General features: G+C 30.6%; 1 protein-coding gene across 1 annotated transcript in view; it reads left to right on the top strand.

Moving 5' to 3' along the window:
- Positions 1 to 26,427, top strand: part of LOC143252921 (calcitonin gene-related peptide type 1 receptor-like) — a 121,755-nt gene that overhangs the window by 21,388 nt on the left and 73,940 nt on the right. Inside the window, exon 2 of the mRNA XM_076505790.1 lies at positions 14,955 to 15,059. Coding sequence (XP_076361905.1) covers positions 14,997 to 15,059 — 63 coding nt within the window. The 5' untranslated portion in view covers positions 14,955 to 14,996. The remainder of the gene's footprint in view (positions 1 to 14,954; positions 15,060 to 26,427) is intronic.

The following is a 26,427-nucleotide window of genomic DNA, read 5'->3' as shown; positions in this document are numbered from 1 at the left end:
TGCGTTCTAACACCAATGAGGTAGAGTTTTGTGAGTTTCAAACTCTTCGCCAGGCACCGAATGACAGTTTTTTAATGCTCTTTATATGAGAAGTTGAAATTACTTTAATCGTGACCATTTTCAAAGAATTGAGAATCGACCAACTGGGACACAGTCTAATGTATTTTATACTTCATAAAAATTTTCGAACTGTCTTGGCACTAGTTCAAAATCCGACAATTAGTAGATATGGTGAACTAGTAACTCGGAGCATCATTTACTATACAACTCATAATTCACCATTCAGATAATATAGATGTTTGTGTACAGTCTATAAAATAAATAGCATTCTTGTTAACTGGAAGTTACTATTGTGACTTTTGGAAATAAGTGGAAAGTAAAATTAATTTAAAAATCCCGCAAATAACCGCTTAAGTTACAGGCAAAAGTCATTTTACATAATATCCAAACTATTAAATAATTTATTTTAATAAGTAATATATATATATATATATTGTGGTAACAAAATATCGGAAAATAAAACTAACATTGAGAAAATTTAGGACATAATAAATTTAGCAATTAATAAGCGTACTCGCCAATAAAAACAAAACCTAAATTAACTGATGGGAACGAAATTAACTTAGCAGATAATCTCAAACATGGATCAAACATATTATGGGATATTTTACTACAGAAAGGATAGTTTGTTTGTTTTTGAGTTTCGCACAAAGCTACTCAAGGGCTATCTGTGCTAGCCGTCCCTAATTTAGCAATGTAAGACGAGAGGAAAGGCAGCTAGTCGTCACCACCCACCGCCAAATCTTGGGCACTCTTTTACCAATGAATAGTGGGATTGATCGTAATTTTATAACGCCCCCATGGCTGAAAGGGCGAGCATGTTTGGCGCGCTACAGAAAGGAAAGGGATGGCATAAAAGATAGGCAAATGGGTAGGATAAATGAAAAAGGGCATATACAGTGAGCTATAAATGAACTGAGGGTGCTCAGAATCGGGACACGACAGCATCACTGTTAAAATACTTAAATATAACGTTGAGGGTATAATTAAATTTTTAAAATATATGGCGAGTTTAGGTATAAATAATGGTGCACTCCCTGACAAATTAAGAACGTCTATTATTAGATTAATATATAAAAGTGAGCGATCCGAATCTACTGTCCAAGTATAGGTCAATGTCAATATTGCCAAATCTTACTAAAGGCTTAGAGAAAATTTTATAAAACATTTAATAGAATTTCAGGAAAGTAATCAACATGGATTTCGTAAATGTTTAGATATTCAAGATGCGGAAATAACTACATATATAGTGAATAGATGGACAAGGGTAGGAAGCCCAGGGCCGTATTCCTGTAATGGGCCAAAGCCTTCAATACGGAGTTTAAGTTGGTAGTTGTACATATAGGAGTTAGAAGGGTTACGCTAAGTTGATATCTACAGAGCAGGAGTCAGATGGTTAAAGTAACCGATTTTGTCAGCGATTTGTTTACTTCAGAATATTGAATCCATCAGAGTACAGTTTTAGAACTGGTCTTTTTTATAATATTTATAAATGATTTATGCAACTTAGTACTGTTTGTGTTTGTTTTATCCAGATGATAATTGAGTAAACTCTCGGTACTAGAGAACGAAAACTTAACAACATTAAATAGTGGTTGAATATAAACACATTACCACTGGTTAGATATATAAAAAAATATTGCTTGACCCTATAAAAACAAATTATATGACACTCTCGCTCTATAATGCAAACCAGCGGTTTTCATCATTAATGAAAGGAACTGTTCCCAGTCCCACCTCAATAATGTAACTACTACAAAGTGAATAGAATAGATAAAGTTAAATACTTAGGAGTCACTAAAGATAACTGCTTAAATTGGAGAAACCCTGTAATAGATTTAACTTTAAAATACGGAAGTTAGTATACATATTTGTAACAGTTAGATGATTTTTGTCGATACATAAATTACATAATTCATTATGAATTAGGTGACTCTAGTTTGCAATATAAAATCATAGCTTATGGAGGGGGAGGCCTCTGACTTTATAGAAATGCAGTTAGCCATACTGCAGAAAATTTAATAACTGTAAAGCTTAGAAAGAAATCAAAGAAACCGTCTAGACCTCTGTTTTAGCAGCTGTCTATATGAATATTATGAAAATGTTTTTTTAGAAAGTGCTTTGATTAAATCGAATGGTGGAAGACACCCGTGAAACGACTAGATCATTCTGGTAACACAAGAGAAGTAGTTAAGAGTATGTATGTATTACCATGGAGAAAAACAACAGTAGGTCTTAGACACTAGCAGGTGAAACTTTTACATACACTTCCGGAACATATACCTACAATTAATAAACCAAAATAACTGACTAAACAGTCTAAAAATTATTGATTTGAATTAAAACAAGAAGTGGACAAATTAAATAATTCATGGTAAGTACATAAATAATTATAATAAGTAACAGTAAATAGACAAATAACTAAACCAAAATTAAATTAATTATACAACTAGTAAAGTGTATAATCTGAAATCTTAATTTAATTAAATAAGTTACTGTATTTTTATAAATAATTATGTGATTACCAATCCACGTTAAAGAGTACTTTTTGTTAAATATTTATTTAAGAGGCCAGCCTACTATATTAAGTTTATTAATTTTTTGATGATAAAATACACATGTTCGTGTGCATTTATAGTGAGACTTCCTACGGTACAAGGAAGTAAGCCCTAGGGTGAGAGGTAATTTCTGATTTATTTTATTTTTGTATTAATAATTTAAAGTGATACAATAAAGGATTTATTTTTAAATGTTTTGTGGCAAATTATTACTTAAAACTTATAAATTCTAAGATCTAGTCAAACTACAGGAAGTATGCAAGACGCTGATAAGAGCAAATAAATATCATATTTCAAAGTGCATGACAGTAATTGCCAATTTTGCAGGAGCATCATTAACAAAACTATTGAATTGTTACTTATTGTGATCTATCTAGGTCGAGTCTCCAATGTATTATATTATGTATTACGATTTCAAATAGCCAGAAAATAAGTTAAATTTAATTTTAATTTAGAATTTAATTAAATGTCGACGGTATCAAATTTATTATATGCCAAGAAAATTAATAACAATTTTCTTTCTTAGTGCAAATATATTTCAATATACAAATAATAATACAATTTATAATAATGGTTATTACAAATAATGATTTATCTATAAAAGTTTTACCAACTTACGAACAATATTGATTTTTCTATCTGCTTTGTAACTGAATATTTGATTGACGGTTCACGACAAGAACAAATACATCTCCACTTAAACACTTTAATACAATCCATTTATCTTGTAGCGTATCGCATTATAAGATGCGTTTTTTACACTTCCATATCGGATTCATTAGCCATGGCAAAACACTATGAATGACAAAATTAGGTCAAACTCATCATGCTGTATTTCTAGAAATACTTATATTGGATACTGCTTTTATTTATTCGATTTTAAATTCAATAAAATTATGCATAGTGCATTTATTTTAGAATTTTTATGGATATCAACAATAACTTTTCAGAAACTGTGCTATAGGCAACAAATTGGTTAGATTAAGTCAAAAATGTTTATCTCTTGACAGACAGTAATCAAACAAATTTGAAGATGAATAAAGAATAATTCATTATCGAAAAGATCACTTTATGATATAGAAAGGCTGTTAATAATGGATTATTGTTGATTTAAGAATATGAGGTGAAAATGCTAATGCGAAAACCACTGCTCTATGTGTGTTTTTTGTTATTTAATTATCACAATACGGCTTGGTTTTCACGTTTCTTTGTTTTCTTCTACATTTTCAAAGAACTCCGCGATCTCATTAGTATGACTGTTTGTATATTGAATTTCGCGCAAAGATTCTCGAGTAATATTCGTGTTAGTTGTACCTAATTTTGAAGTGAAAGGATAGAGAAGGCAGTTAGTTAATACCACCCATCGCTAACATTTGAATTATTATTTGAGCAAAGAATAATGAATAATGAGATTGACCGTCACATTATACAGTGTCCCCACAGCCGATAGGGCGAGTATGATGGATAACTGTGCTTGAACCAACAACTCTTAGATTAGGGGAGGCAAGTGCTTTAACCAACATGCCATGTCATACCTTAAAGTGTATCTATTAATACTCATTTTCTTAGGCTTGGAGATGTTTATCTAAGGTTAGGCTACATACAGGCTATTAGCATAAATTCTGTCCATTAGGCTTAAGGTAAGTAGCAATATTTTATTCCTGTATTTATTGTATTTTATTTTATGTATTTTTCTCATTTTATTGTAAATTACTTTTTGACATAGCCCGGCATGGCCAAGCGTGTTAAGGCGTGCGATTCGTAATCTGAGGGTCGCGGGTTTGCATCACCGTTGCACCAAACATGCTCGCCCTTTCAGCCGTGGGGGCGTTATAATGTGACGGTCAATCCCACTATTCGTTGGTAAAAGAGTAGTCAAAGAGTTGGCGGTGGGTGGTGATGACTAGCTGCCTTCCCTCTAGTCTTACACTGCTAAATTAGGGACGGCTAGCACAGATAGTCCTCAAGTAGCTTTTCGCGAAATTCAAACCAAACAAACACAAACTTCTTGACATATATTATTATTTTATTGATTTGCTTAAAGCTGTCTATACCTGAGAGCTATATGTGTTAGCCGTCCATGATTTTTACATGACTGACTATAGTGAAGGCAGTTATTCAAAAATACCCATCATCAACTCTTCAATTACTCTTACTAATAACAATTGGCTATTACTCTTATAACGCGTTTACGGCTCCAAAGTGTGGAATGCAATTTATTTTTCATGGTAACAAGAAGCGAACAACGAAAGTTTACTCCACAATTTTACGACTAGATAACTTAACATAAGTAATCTACCAGAATGCCTACAACTAGGAAATAAATATATATGATATTTTCCATGATTTGCAAATCATTCATTATTTTAAAATTTGTTCCTATTTCAGTTCCCCTGAACCATTCAGAGTGGACATCATAGACACCAAATTGTGAAAAAAAAAGTGAATTTCTTGATTAAACCTCTACAAGAAACAAATTCATTTTCACGTCTGTTTAATATGCTTCTAACACCTATATTTCGACACTTACGTCAGTAACGTTTTTCTGAGGTGGCACTAAATTTGTGACTAACTTAGTTACTTTTGAATCGATATCTCCTGTTCAAATGTCATTTATTCTTGATGAATTATCTTTATAAGAAACTTCCTTCCCTTTGATGTTTATTTCATTTCTTAGGATACCGTAAATTGTCATGCTATCTGTTATTTCATGTAACAGTTATCATGTGTGAAAGTTTCACTATATGCATCTTCCAATACATTTATGCTGAAACTTCGAAATAAAGTAATCATACAACGTATACAATTTTTGTTAAACAACTCAATTTGTAGCCAATGTGTTAAAGAGTGCTGACAATTGAACATACCTGTCTGAACAATGCTTCGTCCAGTATGTCTTGACAAACTGCTTTTTACAAAGCCCCAAAACATAAATCTTCTATCCACCTACCAGTTTCAATCCAGTATTGACTGCCACATTTTTGGTTTATAGTATTTTTACATTTTAAATTGCCGTTCAGAATACTAGATCCTTCTATCTACTGGTTTGTTAAATGCATTAAACTTCCTAACAGCGCAATCACACATTACGTCGTCATATCCTCAGTTTATTTTACACTTTTTTCACAATGTGATAATGTCCAGCAAAGTGATGGCTTATCCATTAAAGCCTTACTCCTTCTTATACACTATAACAAATTATCCTATATACTTTAGTGTAATACAACAAAGAACATTCTGAGAAAACCGCCTCATACCTTTAGATCAATACATATTTTAAGGTAGAATTCCACCCTTAAAATATTTTTTATGAAAATTTAAAACAAACAAATCCTACAACAAAAACTTCAACGTTGAAAAAATATTCATGAAAACAAGAATATTTATATTTTAACAGTGCTCACTCTTTAAAGCTGACCTGTGTTAAAATAATTTCTTGAAAGTTAAAACAAATGTTTATCGAAAGAAAACAAACTTCAAAATTAAGAGAGCTTTCATAAAACAACACTCATTCTTCTAAAAGTTCCTTTCTCTTTTTAAGGTAAATAAATGAGGCCCCGTATTCAATGAATACGACCTTCGAATACGATGCATATTCAGTAGAAATATTGACGATAAAACGTTTATTCCACCTCAAAACTGGTGACACCTAAAAATACTCAAATATTTATTAGATTATTAGGCTCTGTATAACAAAGCACATTCTGTTAAAAGTCTGTCTCTACAGTAAACAAAACTGATTTTGTGAAAGCATTGAACAACAGATATAAAAATGCATAAACAAAATATTTTTTGTGTACATCGGTTCAGAAATTGTAAGTGTAAAAATCAATAATCTAAATATGTAAATAATCCTTGTTTCTGAACGTAGTGTATTGTGCGTGTCTTAAAAACAACTTTTGTATTAAAGTATATGAAAAACATTATTTTTATATTTTTACAAATAGAAATATGTCTACAAACTTGCTGCATTGTCATCATTCTTCATAATTGCTGTAAACTTCTCATACTAATACAACATTCATATTTAGTAAATTAATATTTTATTTTACAAGGCATAGCGTCTCATAAAATAGATCCGAGTTTGTTTTTTTCAAGTGCAAACCTTTACTCATAGCTTCATCTCTTGACCAATTAGAGATTTAATTTCAGCCGCGGCTACTGAAGAATCCCACATATAATCTAACAAATACTGAGGAAGTTAGAGAAGTAAAACAAGCGTATAGTTAACGCTCGAATAGACGTTACACGAAAACGAAAAGCTTTCTAAGGTAACACGACAGCTTTAATTATAATGTGTTATTCTATACCACAAAATACTCTATAATTGTTGTTATGTTTTGTTTTATTCATTTTTCTAAAAAGACAAATACGTGAATTTCTATCTTATTTTAAACTAACGAAAATAATCTTGACCGGAAGCTCTAAATCTTTGTACAAAATTGGAATACATTTTCTTTCTTTTTTTTTAAATACGACTTCATGTATCCATAAGTAATCAAAATGTTACATCATTCTGTCAGATCAAGAATAAGTACGTTAGTATTATAAATTGTTTTAATAAGACTGATACAACGGATTAATAATATATTCTCAAATTTTAACGCTTAGTTTTCCTATTTACGAGATCATTTCTAAACTTAATAAAAATATTAAAAATTGGACCTAGTTGTAGTTGCAGTTGGCGTGATGGAAATACATGTTACATGTACTAAACTGTTTAATTTCCTTACACCTTGTAGAATGACCTTAAATGGTATTTGTTTTTGAAAGGAAGCTAGAATAGAAGATACATTTACACAAGTATATATCCATAACTACATCTAAATTCGGAAGATTATCAAATTTAAACTAAAAGTCTGTTTCGAATAAAGATAAGACAGAACAAAAGCTGCAATACATTTATCTGTTCAGTGATGTCGAGAAAACCCACTTGTAGAGAAATATATATATGTAAAACGGCTCGTTTGGGTTGAGAAATTGTTTTACGTCATCGTCAGGTTCGCAAAGAAAGGAAGAGGTAACTTAACTGACCGGAAGCTGACCACATGTTTGAAAGGGGTTATGTAACTGAGTGTCGGAATGTGGAGGCCGTGCTTAGATGTTTCAATATATAATTTTATATTATTTATTTTATTATTATTATTTATTATATTAATTTTAATATAAAGGTATAAAGGTGTTCCTTTGTATTTTTTTATTTTGGGCTTGAGTTGTTGTATAAGTAAGGCTTCTTTAATTTTGCGTTTGTTTATGTTTGTTTCTTTATTTAGTATTTGAGTGTTTTCGCTCCTCTACGTAAAAAAAATTCTCAACCCAAACGAGCCGTTTTTACATATATATTTATCTGTTCAAATCAAAATGATATTATAACATATTTAATAAAAGTGATATTCCTGTTAATTAATCTTCTTTATTGAAACATTTAGACAAAGTTGTTTTCTTTTCTTCTTTTATAGGATTACGAAATCTGAGCCAGACAGTTCAATTAGTGTTTATTGTAGAGATCGTGAAAGTTGAAAACACATAAATTTAATACTTTATACTAGCATGACTTTTCAGACTCACCACAGGCTAACATATCGCCCCACTCTGTCATACTATGTCTGACGACAGTGTGTCCTGACAATAGCGCTGACGCGTAACTTTCATTGTAACAGGCTTCGTCGTAAACCTGTCATGTTTTAAATTCACCCTTTTTCACTGCAAGCTTTCACAATTCTATATAATGTACAAGGACGATTGTCTTTCAACGCCAGTATCAACAGCCCAACCTCATATAAATCCATGAGCAACTTGTCTGATATCTCTTCTTATAAAATATCATGAACAACCATTTTATTCTCCAACTACCTGAAGTATGTGGCGCTTGAACAAATATGTTGTTGAAACAACTTGTGACGATTTTCGAGACGAAGATCGCCCATTTTTTTAAATTACGAATTATTGATATGAATACATCTTTATTATCAGAATGTATGAATGTTATGTATAGAAATGAGGAGATTTCTCATCACAATAAATTAATATTTTAAAATGTGTAACATTTTCTTTCGATTTTCTAGAGCTTTTTAGTTGAAAATAGCTATCTATATTCGAAGTTTAAACATTCAACTGAAGCGAAAAAATGTTTTGCAGAACAAAGTGTTAGCAACATACAATTTATACAGAATTAATTTGAAATTTAAATTGTTTTCGGTTTACTAGAGACGTTTTTCATTTAGGCAGGAAACCACACTCTAACAGTTAGACCTGTAATAGCTAGTAACTAAATATATAGTATCAGTTAAGTCATGCACATCTTCATTAAAACCAAACCATGTTTTTCTCATACAGTAAAATTACTAATCTATCTTCTGCTGTTGTATAGTTGTCTACAGTCTAATGTTATTGTACTAGTTTCGATTTGTGATTTCTTTGACTGGGATATTTGTGACAAACAATGTCACATCAAACCTTAACATAGAACATTCACCAGGAAATTGTAGAATCTTAATTTCACTAGCAATAGTAGATAATTAAAGAACTGTAAATTCTTTTATTTGAGAACGAGAACAATACATTTAATTACATAGTAACTGTGTGATGCAGTTACTAACAACTGAACACTTAAATGGGACTGAAGATCTAGGGTCCTATGAAAGGCTATATGTTAAAACATTAGTGAATGTATTGTCATTAATGGAGTCTTTGTTCCTTATATCTCAAAGTAGTGAAATGCTTCTTCCTTTTGAAAAGTGTTAATTAGAGAATTTGAATTAAGAAGCTCAAATGTAATCTCTTCGAAAGAGAACCTTTTGTTTAAATAATGTATTTTATCTAATAGAATAATAATATTTTATTTGTCTAAAACTGTTGCAGGGATTACACAAAATATGTTAGTTCAGTGTATTCTTTGTTTAATTGTTTGAAGTTTTATTAAGCTTTCAATTATAAGAATAAGAAAATAATAATCATATTTGAAATAGTTTTATGTAATATATTGGTAAAGATAATGCTGCTATAATGGTGCGCTGGCAATTTGGTAAAGCAATAACTAATTTCGAAGAGAAAAATAACGTAAAAGTTCAACTCTAAGAAAATACAACTGTTTTTTTTTTGTATGGAGGAATCATCTGTAGAATACTTTTCCTGTTTCATACCATTATAGGTTCAATAGCAGTCTTAAACATTTAGTTAAAAAATACATTTCAGAAAACAAAACCATGGTTACTAACACATTTCTAGTCATCACACACGTAACAATATTACATACCTACTTCTGAAGTATTGAATACGAAAAAAATCCTCAAAAATAAATCTCTAAAGGAAGACAAAACCCTTAATGTATGTTTAAAACAAAAACAAATGTTCTATTTCAATGTTTATCCAGAATGTTCCAATGTTATGAGAATATCTCAGTAACTTTGACAATACCATTCAGTAATCATGTTACCAAATTCTGACAGTTCTTCACAATATTCAAAAGCCTACAAACTAATAAGTTTAATTAAATGACACAATAAATTAGCTACTGGATAGAATAAATTCTCAAAAGTTGCTCATAATTTTAGAAATTAACTCTGTACTTACAGAAATACATAAGAATTTCAGAGAAAAACAACAACAGACAAACAAATGACTATCTTATTCCACTTACCAAGACGACAATAAAATAATTAATATTAACTTTTACTCTTTTCCTACACGTTCATACAGCTTTTGACTCAATCTGTTACGATTAAGTCAGATATAAGTTAAACACTCTGTAACGCCAAAATTGTACCTGAGACATTTTAGACTTTCGCAATACACAACTGATAGAAATAAAAGATAATCCAAATAATCCTTTCTGCTCGTTGTGTAAAGTGCATTTACACTTATCATCAGCTCCTTTCTTTAGATCTTATGCATAAAGATTTAGGGTTCCCATACAAAGTACATTTATATACATAAACTACCTAGCTTGCGGATGGTATTCACCAAGAAGCTCTCTCCAAGTTAGACTTCCAGAGTCAACAATTAAATCAACTACAGGCTTGGTGACAGAAATAACAAGTAGTACTAAGCCCTTATAAAATAAAATTCATAACTTTCAACATAATATTAGGCAAAATGCGAATATATATAAACTACTAGTTCAGACGAATTGTTATAACGACACAATAATACTCTTTTAATCTTCAAAATGTTTTAGTATTACTTATGATACCACTCTAACAAATATCGATCATACGTATTACCAATATCCTTGGCTCGGCATGGCCAAGCGCGTTAAGGCGTGCGACTCGTAATTCGAGAGTCGCGGATTTGCATTCCCGTCGCGCCAAACATGCTCGCCCTTTCAGCCGTGGGGGCGTTATAATGTTACGATCAATCCCACTATTCGTTGTAAAAGAGTAGCCCAAGAGTTGGCGGTGGGTGGTGATGTCTAGCTGCCTTCTCTCTAGTCTTACACTGCTAAATTAGGGACGGCAAGCACAGATAGCCCTCGAGTAGCTTTGTGCAAAATTCAAAAACGAACAAAACCAACATCCCAAGTAAAACCATTTTCCACCTCAATATATTAATGTTCTATACACGCTACCAGTCAGAACCAATCCTGCAATTTATAAAACAGCAGTAAACAAATATATCAGATGAAAGTAGGTGATACTGGTGCAGGTAGTAGTTAGCTTCAAAGTTGTGTCAACAGATAACTTGCTGGGAACGCTCTACGTTTTATCCAGCTATAATTTTTCTGGGTGATGACAAGAGTTTCTTCTATTGATTTAGAGTTCCCCATAGTGAGACTTATAATGCTAGGAACCAGGTTTCATACCCGTGTTGGGCAGAACACAGAGAGCCTTTTGTGTAGCTTTGTGTTAAATAACAAAAAACATCATCATTTACTGATATGTTATTGAACTTATAGAGTATATCAATACTAACTAATATATATATGTCACTCTGTGTTCGTATAGGAAGTTTTCAATTCATATTTGAAAATTTAGTTTTTTGTTCTGATTATACGATTGGACAGTTACATTTTAAGAAGAGACGGGATAGCAACAAGAAACTTTGAGTAGTTGTCTTAAAACACAACAGTATGTTTTATGACAAAACTTCACTTGCAGATAAATTAACGTATGCCTCCGAACAAACAGAATCTGAGTCATAAGCTATAATCACCATTACGTTTTAAGCCCTTATGTTTAAAACAGATAAAAAATTTTCAAATTCAAATTTACTTTCAATCAAGTAACACTTTACGAAAGACTTTAAATCATATTAAGCAACCTAATCATAAGAGAAACAAATGGATTACTTTGCATTCTTGTGTAACTTCATACATATTTAAAACAGGTAACAACTGGCAGTGAGTATCAACCTCAAATCATAGATAGAATGTACAATAAATGTTGTAACAAACTTCACATTTTCGATAATATGAAATTGTAGACAACTAAAATAAAAAGTAGGGAAAGAATATGATTGCCCTATGTTTCACAATAGTCAGTTGAAACAGGTAATGTATTTAAGAAAATTATGAATTGCTAAGTAACAGTTACTCCTGAATTAAAATTAATTCATGTAGTTAATAGTTTAAAAAATTGAATTTAAGCATAAATTCGGTATATATAAAATTTCATATACCTATGATCTGAGTTATATTAGACAGACTTGTCCGAATTTAAAATTTAGACTAAAATAACATCAAAATGCAGTAAACAATTAAAACACGAGTGAATCGGCCTTGGCAAAACATGTGGCGAATTTTACAAACGTTGCTGACTGGGATAATATAAAAACATTTAAACAAGTAATGGGTAAAGATGACTAAATATAAGAGAATCTTACGAAATTGTTAAAGATAAAGTAAATATAAACAGAGATTTAGGCCCAGCAGCCACGAAAGTAAGCTTTTGGAAGGCGTTGTTGTAAATGGCGTTATTGTACATGTACATTAGGTTTATAAGTAACTCTAAGTGTACCATACGGTGAAATTATTTCCACCTAAATATGTAGGATTTTTAAATTGTTTTAACTTATGTTTCTAAACTTTACAAAACAAGCATTGTTCAAGTAAAATAATGTTGATGTCTCGTATTAATTTTATTTAAAACTAAAAGAGTTCTGGAACAACACCTAAAAACATAATAAAAAATAAAAAACTCAAAGTAATAAGAACAGTGCATCAGTTGCTGCCAAATATGTTATTAAAACGAAGTATAAAATAGATCGGAACAAATGCAAATTATTGGCATAGAAATAACTAAAATATATAAACTTAGGGAATCGATCTGCATCAAAAACAAAAACACAGCTCTGAACATAAACTTAGGATTAGAGATAAGCAATTCTGGATACGAGAAGCAGAGGATAAGCAATTACCATATAAAAAACTTCGAACTGCACTACATATACATTAATCTCTATAATCGAAAAACTACAGATATGATGAAGATACATGCAGGTTAATCAAGTCAGGCTGTTTGTATCAGAAATTTCTAACAGTTATCTTGCTGATAAATATGTCTTTCAAACAATTGTTTTTTTTTTATATCGTGTGAGTTGCATGTGCATACCAAACATGTTCTCTAAAAATTTATATTTGTTATTGACAAAAGGGCTTCTGTTTGTATCACGCTTGTTTTCAATACATTTACGGGCGTTTTTATAATCTCACTTAATATATTTTATAACCTTGTATTCTAACAACTTTGAAAATGTATATTTAACACTACTAATTGTATTTTTTTTGTCTGAAAATGAAAACACTTATTGAAAACAAGTAAAAATTTAAATCAAATATTGCATTATGTACGTATATCCAGAATAAACTAACCTTATATTAAAATTGGAGAAAAATATGTTGCAAAATACGTTTCTATTTAGCTACTTTCTCTGAAAACAGTAAAAAGTAGATTATTTTAAAAACCATTTGTTTAAAATTTCTCTTAAGACAAATTTAACTAGTTTAATTGAATACTAGAATAAAGACTTTAACTGCAATCTATTGTGTATTGTGCATTAATAGCGATTATATTTTTAATATAAGGTATTTACACTTTAAATGTTATCAATTACGAAAATATTTTAGATGTTTGGGGGACTAAATTTTGCAAAATGATCGTTAATTTTGATTATAGCATTTATTAAGGTAGCAGTCATAATTAATGTTTAAATTTGGAGTTAAAATTATAATAAGTATAAGATAATATATACCAAAGTAAGGTAATGTCCTCGAAATGTAAACATTTCTTAAAAAATAGTATTAAATTAATGGCTAATTTATCTGAAGATTAATTTATTAAGTATGTCTAAATTTTAATTGTTTAACGACTGATATATATCGCATGAAAAAAATTTTAAAGATTAATTTTGGTGAGTGAAGCGTAATAAAAATATTTTCAAGATGCTATTACGAAGTTGTCTCATTACAGCTTTATTAGAATAAAATTGTAGCAAGTAAACCTGTTAATGTGACAACTTCAATGAGCAAAATATTGTTTCGTGATGATGAGAAAGCCACTTGAAGTAAAAATGTATCTCAAGAAGGCTGTTATGGGTATTAGAACTTTTATTAAAATAAAGTAGAGAGCAACGTTTCGATCATCCTCGTGTTAAACCAACGTTGTTCAAAGTTTCCATTTTAAGTTGTGTTCTATACTACTATTATGTAAAATACGTAACATAAAGCAGTGAACAGATATCGACCAACTAAGACGATCAATTGTTGGCCACAAATTACTATTAACAAGCGAATAGGAAAGAAAATCCAGTTTTCTTCTTGTTGTTTTCATTTTGAACGTGTAATGTTCAATGAAGTGAATTTATTTTATGACATCATCTGTAATTCATATTCGCTAATAACAAATGATTATGTGATTCATAAATCTCAATTTTTCTTTATAATGATTAGTGTATATTGATTCAATACTTGCATATTATTTTATGCTATGAATAGAGAAAATCAATGAATATCACTCTTTCAGAAGATAATTTATCAAAACATCCATTTCGTCATGGAATTGTAGAATAATACAGCAAATGTAACAAGCTTTTTACTTTTTTGTGAATAAGCATAAAAACACAAACAAGTTTCAACAAGACTCATATGTTTATAAAGTTTATACCGCCAAACCTTACAAGAAACAAATTTTAGTTAACATTTTAGAGAGAAGATTGTCTAATAAATTAATATAAAAATTAATTATAATTTCTGAAAAAAATTCCCAACATCGTATTTTGAAAACTCAATAAACATATTTCAATTTTTACTTTTTTTCTGTTATTGTAGTTAAATAAAGATAATTAAAAGGAACTTGTTGCAACATATTTGGTGAAATTTGTATTATATGAGAACTATTTCAGATAGCTGTCACGCCACAAAAACGTCAGTTGCTCAGAAAGATAATGGGATGGACGAACAGTTATTCGATTCTCTTCAAACTTCTTGAATTGGGTTTAGTGTTGGTGGTAAGTATATATTTTTAATGAATATTTTGATCTTAAAGCTTACCTATCTACTCTCAGATACAATTTTGTTTATGAAATCGAAGGTGTTCATATTTAACTATAAATAGAAAATTCATACTTTCATGTAAACATCCAGTTTTACCATAAAGGTGTTGTGATTGCAAGTGAATAAACCGCTTTTCTTACTGTAGTTTTCTTCAACCTTATATGTTCACCCCATTGTCTCAGTAAGATAAAGGGTTTATAATGCTAAAAAATTGGCTTTGATACCCGCTATTGGTAGATAATCCATTCGTTGTGTGGCTTAAGTTTAATAATAAACAAGATTAATTTAATGTAGGATCTGCCATCAGGATTCATATTAAATAACTAAGCTTGATATTCTAATATCTTTAAGGTTTCTTTCTTGAACAAATTATATTGTTCATATTTCTGAAATCTACAACAGTTGTATATATATTCAATAGAAAAAAAACACAAATCTGAACAAGTATAATAAGCTATAAGCTTGATATTTATTAGCATAAACAAAGGCATCTAATAAGCAATTTTCAGAATGACTTTTCATAATTCTTAGATGTTGATTTTAGGATAAAATTAATTGAAAAGAAACTAATTACCAACAAATATTTCTTTTGCAATCAGAATAACTCAGGATCTGAGTAAGACAGTAAAATAGGTACTAATTTAACACGTAGTATTGAGAAACGATGCGACAGAAACTTAACAAATACTCGATTTTAAAGCTTCGTTACGTAAAAATATAAATATAAAAACTTAACTTTACTGATCATTTAAGCTAAAATCCCTCCATTATTGATAGATGTTATAACGTTACTGGTCAAATCTGCATCCATTTTTTCAGTTTATGGAAGTCGTTTCCTTTTGCAGAGATAACTAAGTCTACGCTCCACATCTCTTTATTTATGCTATTATCTTTCTCGTTTTAGTTGACGTAAAGGTGGCTGCTAAATTTAATGTTAATATTTGTTTCTTCGTTGTTTAGCCCACCGTGGGTATCGATAAACCAATATTTAGCCTTGTAAATACAACTTACCGTTGTACTACATAAAACTCCATGGTAAGAGCATGATGTTTAGTTTTGTATGAATGTGTTGCTATTCTAGTATTAATAAACATACAGCTATTATTATTTAGATTCAAAGATTCTGATGTGTTGCGAGTCATCAGAATTTTTTTTTTCAAACCTATACACCTTATAACGGATATTAGTTTTCTGGTATTCTTTTGACTTTACTACAGAATTGGGCCCGGCATGGCCAAGCGTGTTAAGGCGTGCGATTCGTAATCTGAGGGTCGCGGGTTCGCATCCCCGTCGCGCCAAACATGCTCGCCCTTTCAGCCGTGGGGGCGTTATAATGTGACGGTCAATCCCACTATCCGTTGGTAAAAGAGTAGCCCAAGAGTTAGCGGTGGGTGGTGATGACTAGCTGCCTTCCCTCTAGTCTTACACTGCTAAATTATGGACGGCTAGCACAGATAGCCCTCAAGTAGCTTTGTGCGAAATTCAAAAAACAAACAAACAAACAATACTACAGAAGCGGCAATTTATAATGAAAGGAATATTAAATACAAAATAAAATTGTTGCATTACACTGTTTAGAGGGAAGACTGAAAATTTATAACGTTGATAAGTTAATAATTTTTCTATACAGTTGAGAGTAATATTCTGTTTATTACTGTTATTATAAATAAAAATAATTTTGTAAACTTCAGTATTTTGCAAGGTTCACAATGCACTTCATTACAACACTTAAGTTATACTTGTGATATTTTTCAGGTAAACTGCAGATAACAGGCAAATATTAAGATTTTTGCAAATGCAGCAGGTTTGAAGGAAACAGATTAAAAATAATGTAATCAGCATTAACACACAGAAACGACCCAAACAGTTGCAGAGAAAAAGACACGTTTTTGTTAATTGCGGTAAATATGCTTGAGCTTAAGCTTGTATGCTTCCTTAAAAATAGCTGGCTACTGTAATAGAGAAGTACCAGACTTTGGTACTCAACAAATGTACAATGGATTAAGTCGATACAATTCTGTTAAGTGAGATCAAAGCAGTAATACAGCATCTCATAATCGTAAATTACCTGCATCAGCGATCATTCTTACTTCATAAATCTAAAGACAGTTTAATTCTCAGATCGTTATAACTTGTACAAACTTGTGAAACATAGCTGCACATGGATATTAGACGCTCCCTGTGGAAGAAAATACAAAGTGTAACCAAATAACTGAATGCCATATCGAATGACCAGTGTGATACATAACCACAGCTTGAGATAAAGGCTACTTTTATATACACGATAGTGTTAAAATGCTGCATAAGACTTATAACAATGTAAATATATATTTATTTATAAAATATATTTGAACAAATATCTCATGTTCACACTTGTAAAAAATTAAACCTGTTTTTCATTATTTCAAGACCTTCCTAAAAACCACTTTAGGTTACACACAGGAAACAGCCAAAAACGAGATTCAATAATAAAATAAGCCCCTCAGTGGCACAGCGAAATGCCTGCGAACTTATAACGCTAAAAACCGGGTTTCGCTCCCCGTGGTGGACAAAGGACAGATAGCCAATTGTATAGTTTTGTGCTTAATCTAAAACAGCAACAACAACTAACACTAAAATAAATTAAAAAGACTAATAAAATAAAATAATAGAAAAAATGTATATAAAACCAAAGAAGCAAGCACTGATGAAAAAAAATACAAAAGACAAAGAAGAATGGAAATTTTCTAAAATAAAATCCAAATTACTGAGATTGGACTTGAAGAAAAATTCCAGATATATCTTAACACTTTATAGGATAGTGAACTAAAAACTTAATTCAAACTAGAATTGACTATAAAACAAAATATACTTGAAAATGTAATACAATATCAGCCAGAATACAACACAAAATTAAATAATTCACATTAAATTAAACTAAATTAAATGAACTACAAGCTAAATAAAATACAAATTTTATTACAAATTATAAAAATACAGTAATAAAATTAAAGTTTGTGATAAAGTGAACAGGGTGTGATTTAATTGTTCTTTGTCAGGCTGCAGATTGAAGGGTTTATATTTCAAGGCGTTATAATAATGAACATGGTCCACATTCTCACATGCTATAAAAGTGCTAGTTAATGAAGTTATTTGGTTCAAAAAGCTAAACAAGGTCTTTGTGATGGTGAATGACACTGTTTATTTGTTTTTGTTTGATTATTATCTCAAAACGAGGGCGGATATATCTTAGCTCTTACGGCCTCTAACATGATTGTTTAGCTCATATGTGTAAAATATGTCATTCAGGTTGAAAACTTCAATTCCAGGATAATGAATTACAAAACTGGATAATAATACATAAACACGCATTAATACAGGATACACATTAATCAAAAATTATAACTTAACATAAGTTAGCGCTCACTGTAAGACTTCACAGATAACAAAATCAAATAGAAAATAAGCACACCTGAAATAACATGAAACTCTGAATTAAACTCAAAATAATCTTTTGTAGTTAATCACGAAGAAACACACTGAGGTATCTGTGTTTAAACCTACACAGGTGCAACCGTTTTTTTTTTTCTAGCGTTAAAAGTTCAGAGATTTATGGCTGTGTCAGGGAAGAGAGGAGGCTCAAAACAAAAAAATGTTTAGAGAAAACGATTAGAGAATTACTCTAATTCTCAAATCTAATTGTACTTAAAATATCAAGGGACAGAAATCAAGGAAAAATAAAAACTGAATAAGGCCTGGATATCATCAGGACTAATCAGAACTACTGCAACGAAGTTAGCCATATAACCCTTACACACACACACACCTTTACTGAGGTGTTAATCAAAATGGTGCCTGCATCTACTTTATGGATGTTATTGCAAGGCATGAACAATTCCACATCCAATAAACTGATAAATCAGAATTGAAAAAAAAAAGGCTTAATCGTTCGTACACTACATTATTTTAGGATCACTATTACTGCTTAACTGGTAAGTTGAAAGCAACTGGAATTTGTAAATATAGTGGCTACATCTAACATTTGTGGCATCTGCACCTGTGGAGCTATTGTACAGTGCTTTGATTAAGTATTGGAAATTTTATTGCTCTTAAGAGTATCTTTAAACTAAATCATTCATGTACTAACAAATGCTGTCTGTTTCACTTTATGCCCAATGTGACTAATCTGACATTTATATACGAAGAGATGTAACTGAATAGACATTTGCTAAAAAAATTAAGCCTAATTAATTAATTGAAAATAATTATATAAAAATGTAATTTTTAGCTTAAAACATGAAGATTTTGATATTCTTTATATAAAAGATTTTTGACTAAACCTGCTATTTAGAAGTGGTTAAAATAACATGCTCCATTGCATATTTCTCAACACTTCAAAGGTGTAGAACACTATGAAAATAAAACTAAAAATGATTTGTTAAAGGATAATATACAAAACGTATAAAGGAAGCTGTTTTATAATTTGAGATGATTCTTCAATACCATAATACGTTAATGACAATTTCGACTGTTAGTTTTGGGTGTCCATAACTTATCATTTAATGTCTATTTTCTCAACAATTTACCAATTTAAAGTGAAAACTTATTCTCCAGTATTGTAATATACACGTCGTTCTAATGTAGAATGTGTATATGTTGCTGCTACAGGGCATATCATATAATACCATTTATTATCTCTTATGCATTAAGAATTGCACGACTGTTACAACAATAACATTTTTATCTTCTTCATAAAGCTTCATGACGTCATATCATATGAGTATATTTTCATATTATATTACAGTACATCAGTGTACTACATTCTATGGCTGTATTTTGTAAGTGTATTTTATATCTGCATTCTCACTACATAAGGCTTTATATTTTCATAAATGTTGTATTTGTAATACATAGCTTGCAAACTATCCTAAATTAAGCAGAAAAACATTGCAATTTAAAAACTTCACACACCCTCATATATACATAAAAATGTGATTTCGTTAACAGTAAAGCACAAATGTTAGTCCTTGAGCCAACTTAGCACAACCTTATAAGAATGTATATAGGTTTATTGAAATGTTACGTCGAGTTTAGCGATTGAATTTTCTCTTTTTTATCGTTTTGTATAAATCTTTGAAATTCGAAACCATTTAATATTGAATGAAAAGAAAATTTTCAACAAGCTGCTTTACAATATAGCTGCTAATATGTTAATGTTATTATTTGTAAAATACCTTCCTCTGACAGTAATATAAAATCTGATTGCGTGTATATATATTCATCGTAAATTAAAATTAATCTTGGAAAAATTATTAACCTGTCAACAGTTTGAACATCCTGTTATATTAAAACAATTTTATGAACTAAAAAGTTATATTTGTCTTTCAAACCAAAATAAGCTTTATTTAGTTTTCCATAAGTTAAATATTATAGATAGTTTAATAGCACGTAACCAAAAATATCAAACATGAATCTTAAGCCCATGAAACTTATCCCTACATCATCTTTATTATTGGTTACACCCAGCGTGAAACGGATTTATGACTGAAACGACAGAAAGAAATAAAAAAACATGAATCTTATTAAATATGTTGACAGTTATTTATTTGAATATTTGTAAACTTACCAAATTTAGACAAAATCTTCATATTTAGTATTTTTCCTGGTTTTCTACTTTATAGCAGAATCTTAATCACAGGTGAATAACTTAGAAGTATAATTAACCTTGACCAATAACAATGGGCTATTTGTGTTGTGCCCACTACAGGTATCGAAATCCGATATTCAGTTGTAAGCCTTCAGTCTTGTCGCTGAGCCAGTGAATCAATAATTTATTTACATAATTTGTTTTATATTTCAATTATATTAAAGTATCATCTGTCCAATTTTAACCATTAATGAAAGAAACTAGATTATTTCTAAGGTTTCTATTGTTTCCTCTCGTATTACGAAATTCTTTTTTTCAGAATAGCAAACATGTTTCAGCAGTATTTTCCCACCTGGATATAAAAAATATGACACAGTGAGGTTCTAAAATACATTACGTAGTTGTATCAGCTTGAAAATTATTATGTCTTTGAGAACGTATGTAATAAAACGCCTGTTTGAAAAACAATGTTAATTGATTGTTTTTGCAAGAAAAGTTTAAATATCACGCTTTGCGTTATAATTATAGCATATGGAACCAGAGTATTGCAACATAACCTGTATTGTACCTAACAGTAGCATAACATACTATAAAATGGCTCACGTAACGGCATACTTGGTCTGATTTAACACAAGAAAGAAAAAAGTTATATATTTTTTTAACTATCTCTGAAATAGGGTGGTATTAATTTGATATTTCTGTACTCTTCAACAACAGAACAAATACCATAAGATATGTTTGTTTATCGAGTTTCGCGTAAAGCTTCACGAGAGCTATTTGCTTTAGTCATCCATAATTCTGAAATGATAGACTATAAGGAAGGCAGTTAGTCAATATCACATACCGCTAACTCTTTGGATACTTTCTTACCAACGAATAGGGGAATTAACAGTCTCTCTAAACGCTGCTACGGCTGAAAAGGCGAACGTGTTCTGTGAACCCCTCCTCCAGGTTCCGAGTCTAGTGCTCTCACCACGGGGCCATGCAGAGCTCTCACTATAATATAATACACTTAATCATATTATATTGAAGACAAGCGGTAAGATCAAACAGGTAGAAAAACTTTCAAGCACTGGTAGCTACACGTGATGAGGTACAATTTTTTTCAAATAATCATTTTTGGATTTTTACACTGTTGTGTGTATTAATTATTCAATTAAGGCACAGCCAGTTTGGTTTTGCTTTTATGTATACTTTATAATATCCATTTTTTATAGTCAAAACCATAATTTTTATTTGAAATGTTTCTTATTCATTACTCATGGAGCCCGGCATGGCCAAGCGTGTTAAGGCATGCAACTCGTAATCCAAAGGTCGCGGGTTCGCATCCCCGTCGCGCCAAACATGTTCGTCCTTTCAGCCGTGGGGCCGATATATTGTGACGGTCAATCCCACTATTTCGTTGATAAAAGAGTAGCCCAAGAGTTGGCGGTGGGTGGTGATGACTAGCTGCCTTCCCTCTAGTCTTATACTGCTAAATTAGGGACGGCTAGCACAGATAGCCCTCGAGTAGCTTTGTACGAAATTTCAAAAAACAAACAAATAATCGTTACTTATGTATATACGAGACAGAAATATTCATATTCCACATAAATCAGGCGTTTTCTTTTTTTCGTTTATGTAAAAATTTTCCTGATATTGGTGTTTCTGTTTTCGTAAATATTCATGTGAAACAAATTTTAATATTCAAGTCAACACAATCTTAGATTAGATGCATTTATTACATTTTCACCTCTATCATTCTATTTAATTTTAAAAAATTATGCAAATTTATAATAAGCAGACAAAAGTGGCATAGCGAAATTTAAAAATATAAGTTTCTACAATATTCACAAGAATCACAAAACACCTACATACTCTATTATTAAATAGAAAGCGTTGTATTGTTCAATTTTGCGGATGGGTTTCAGCCTATAAGTTGCTCATAAAACTGGTTATGTCAACTCGTTGGTTTTCATCATGCTTCAATAAGCATCGACTATAAATGAGATACAATGGAAAAGTCGATTTTTTTTTCTTTTTGAATTTAGCGCTAAAGCTACACGAGAACTCTCTGCGTTATCCGTCCCCAATTTACTAATGTAAGACGAGAGAGAATGCAGTTTGTCATCACTACTCACCATTAGCTCTTGGACTAATCCTTTACCAACCATCACATTTTAACGCCTCTACTGCTGCAAGAGCGAGCATGATTGGTGTGAAATACAATCATAAAATGTTGTTCTAGCTGTTAAGAGTAGTAAAGTCAGTATCATGATGAAAAGTGGTTTTTCTCTGTTAGGTTTGGTCCATTGGATACCAGAACTTTTTTTTTCAAATGATGCATTGTCTGAATTTAGTATTTGTGTGTTAAAGGTGTTCTTAATAACACTTAATATTTAAACAAGGGCTGTCTACGCTTACATATTTCTAACTTTGAATTAGTAGATTAGAAGGAAGTGAGTTAGTCAGCATCAGCCACTGCCAAATCTTGGGTGACTTTTACCTGAACATATCATCTAATTTGATCAACACTTCTGTATTACCTCACACACTAACCAAAAGACATATTTTTATGGCAACGAGCTACAAATTCGCAATTTTTGGTAGTGAGTGAAAGAATTACACATATTTCATCGCGATAATGTACTATTTTATAATCTCCACTGCACCTAGCAGTGGCTTGAAATCTCACACGTCCACCTACTGAATACAATTAAACTGCAATAGAGCATTTTAAAATGCTGTTTGAGATGCTATAGAAACAGATTCTGAAATTGTACTCTACCTGCAATTGTTTGCAAAAATTATTTATTACATGAGCCTTTGATTATTGCAGAAGATGAGCATAATATGATAAATCCCTTCACAAAGTAACTATGCCAAGACACTTAAGAATAAAGTGTACATTAAGATATTATATAAAAATTAACATTAGCAACAAGAAGATGATTCCTGTTTGGCAGTTGTTGGCAAACTTCAAATGGACAGTGTTTTAAATCGGAGTAGTTAAATAAGACTAAGTTTTCATCGTCTTTATAACTTGTTCATATATAATCAAATATGAAATATTTAATTGAATAAAAATGTATTCAAATTTGATTTGCATTCCTTTGGAAGAAGAAAATGGGTGTTATTCAGAAAGCCAGAACAGCTGAACTTCTTATTATATGTTATTAAGTGATATTATATATATTTATTGAACTAGTAGTTTGTGTGGTATTCGATCAAAATAGTTTTATCAAATATTTCTTGATTGGCTCTATACAGATTTACACTAAAAAAATGTGATAGCCTATTGACCGTGTATTTTGCGTAGTGCACGTTGCTGTTTACGAGGCCTTTCGTACAATACCTGAGCTCATCAAGGCTGTTGAATTTACTAAACTTAATTAAAATGCTTCTTTAGCTTAGCCGTTATATACCACAAGATCACGTTTTCTTGTTTCGATTTGTACAAAAACAAATGGTGGAAAAATAAAATTTAACAATATCAAGCAAAACATTCTAATACTATTTATTAAATACACACATTATTATAGCAATTGTACACACACACATATATATATATGTATATATAATGGGTATATGTATATATATGAATATTTAAAACATCAACATATCGTAATAGGCAACTGTGATATTTAGAGTATTTTATACACACACACACATTTATACATTTTAGAGAACAATCTCTTCTTTTTCTTCTGAAATCAGAATTAATTCATGTTTCTATGCTTCAACTTTTTATGCAGATCAGTGAAATACTCTGCCTTTTTCTTTCTAAAAAAAAACAGTACTAAGGATGTACTTGTAAAGTAGTTCACGCTAGCACCTAGGTAAGCTGCTAACATTCACGTGCCCCCCAGTGACTAAGCGGTATGTCTGGGGACTTACAACGTTAAAAACCGGGTCTTCGATACCTGTGGCGGGCAGAGTACAGATAGCCAATTGAGTAGCTTTGTGCTTAATTGAAAACACAACAACATTCATGTGATCAAATCACATTAGTCCTTTAATATATTTGTCTTTGAAACTGATCTGATAGTTTTAAGGATTTAATATATTTGCTAGAGTATTTAGCTAATAAAAATTATATTCTCTATTTTCCAGTTGCGGAGATATTTTGTCGTATTCGTCATACGTACTACTTCCTCTCTTGTTATCTTACTTAATTTTACTTCAGGATTGATATGCATTTATGAGTCTAAAATGTTACGTGTTACAATTTCAAATAACCTGAAATTGAGCTAAATTATAATTTCAACTTAGAAGTTAAATAAATATGGATGTGTATCTAATTTATGACATTTTCCAACAAGATTTATGCACACAGTTTTTAAATACAAATATATTTTATTATAGAAACAATAATACAATTTACAATAGCAGTTTATTACAAAAAATAATCTTTGTACAAAAGTTTTATAAATTTCCAAACAATATTGAGACTTTTATCTAGTCTAAAAGCTCCTTGATATCTATCTTATCGAGGGTTTGCAATGAGCGAATTAATTCTCAGTTGATGTGTATACAATTCACTTAATAGGGAGCTGGCTAGCTTTATATTCTTCTTTTTTTGCCAGCTACCTGCCGAATTATTCCACCACTAAAGTTATGTAATGTTTTTGTAATAATAATAATATCTGATGTGAATCCGCTGAAATTTAATTGTTTATAATATTCAAAATCTTGATCACATATCTGAAGCTCTCGATCAATAAGATATCACTATGAGAACATTAAATATCTCCGTCGGTAAAATATTAGCTTTTAAGTAGTGTGAAGCCAATCAAGCTAGCTAATTTAAGCGAGATGTAACAATATCAATTTTAATTTAATCGTCGTGTACGTGGATCGTTGATAAAATATTCAGTTCTAGACCGATTAGGAGACCCACTGTAGTTTGTAAGTCTGTAAAACCTTTGTATATAAACCAATATTTGTAATAACCTTTATTGTATTGTTGAGTGTATATTAAAATATATTTGTGTTAAGAAAGAAGAGTGTTTGTATCAATCTTGTTGGCATATATAATAAATTTGATACATACTGACATTCAATTAACTTCCAAATGAAAATTAAAGTTTCCAGCTATTTGAAATGTTAATACGTAATATAATAAATCAGATACTCGTCTGAGATTAATTGAAATAAGTAACACAACACATAAACCATCATAGCTTGTATCTGTTTACGATATAGGAAAGACTGTACATACGAACCTTTTCTGTTCTCTTCGATTATGAAGCTTATATTTAGTTGAAACATTTAGTTAGAAAGATTTTACAAAGGTTTATTACGATAAAAAGACTACTTTTGGAATACATAAATTGATACGCTTTTGCTCAAAGTTACACATGATGCATTTTACATTTGCACGATTTGTACATTTACATGCTGCATTCGTTGTTAAAATAATTTGTTTTATGATGAGAGTACAAGAATTGGTTTGAACTACATCATACTACTATAACTTATAACCATAATCTTAGAAAAATAAGTGAGTTCAAAATGACAAAAATATGAAACTATATAACCAAAGCTTTCAAAAGTAAACCTTCATTCACAAATTTGTTAGTTTGTCTTTCATGAAGAAAAATCTACTTTTCGAAAGCACTTTTATTATCGGGCTTCAAGCTTTTGTGTTTGATTTACACTAAGCCGACCGTAACACAATATAAATTCTTTTTCTCGAACTTAGTGCCAGAAATACT

Source organism: Tachypleus tridentatus, chromosome 6 (genome assembly GCF_004210375.1).
Source record: "Tachypleus tridentatus isolate NWPU-2018 chromosome 6, ASM421037v1, whole genome shotgun sequence".
Lineage (NCBI taxonomy): Eukaryota > Metazoa > Arthropoda > Merostomata > Xiphosura > Limulidae > Tachypleus > Tachypleus tridentatus.
This window is presented reverse-complemented; position numbering and strand designations above follow the sequence as displayed.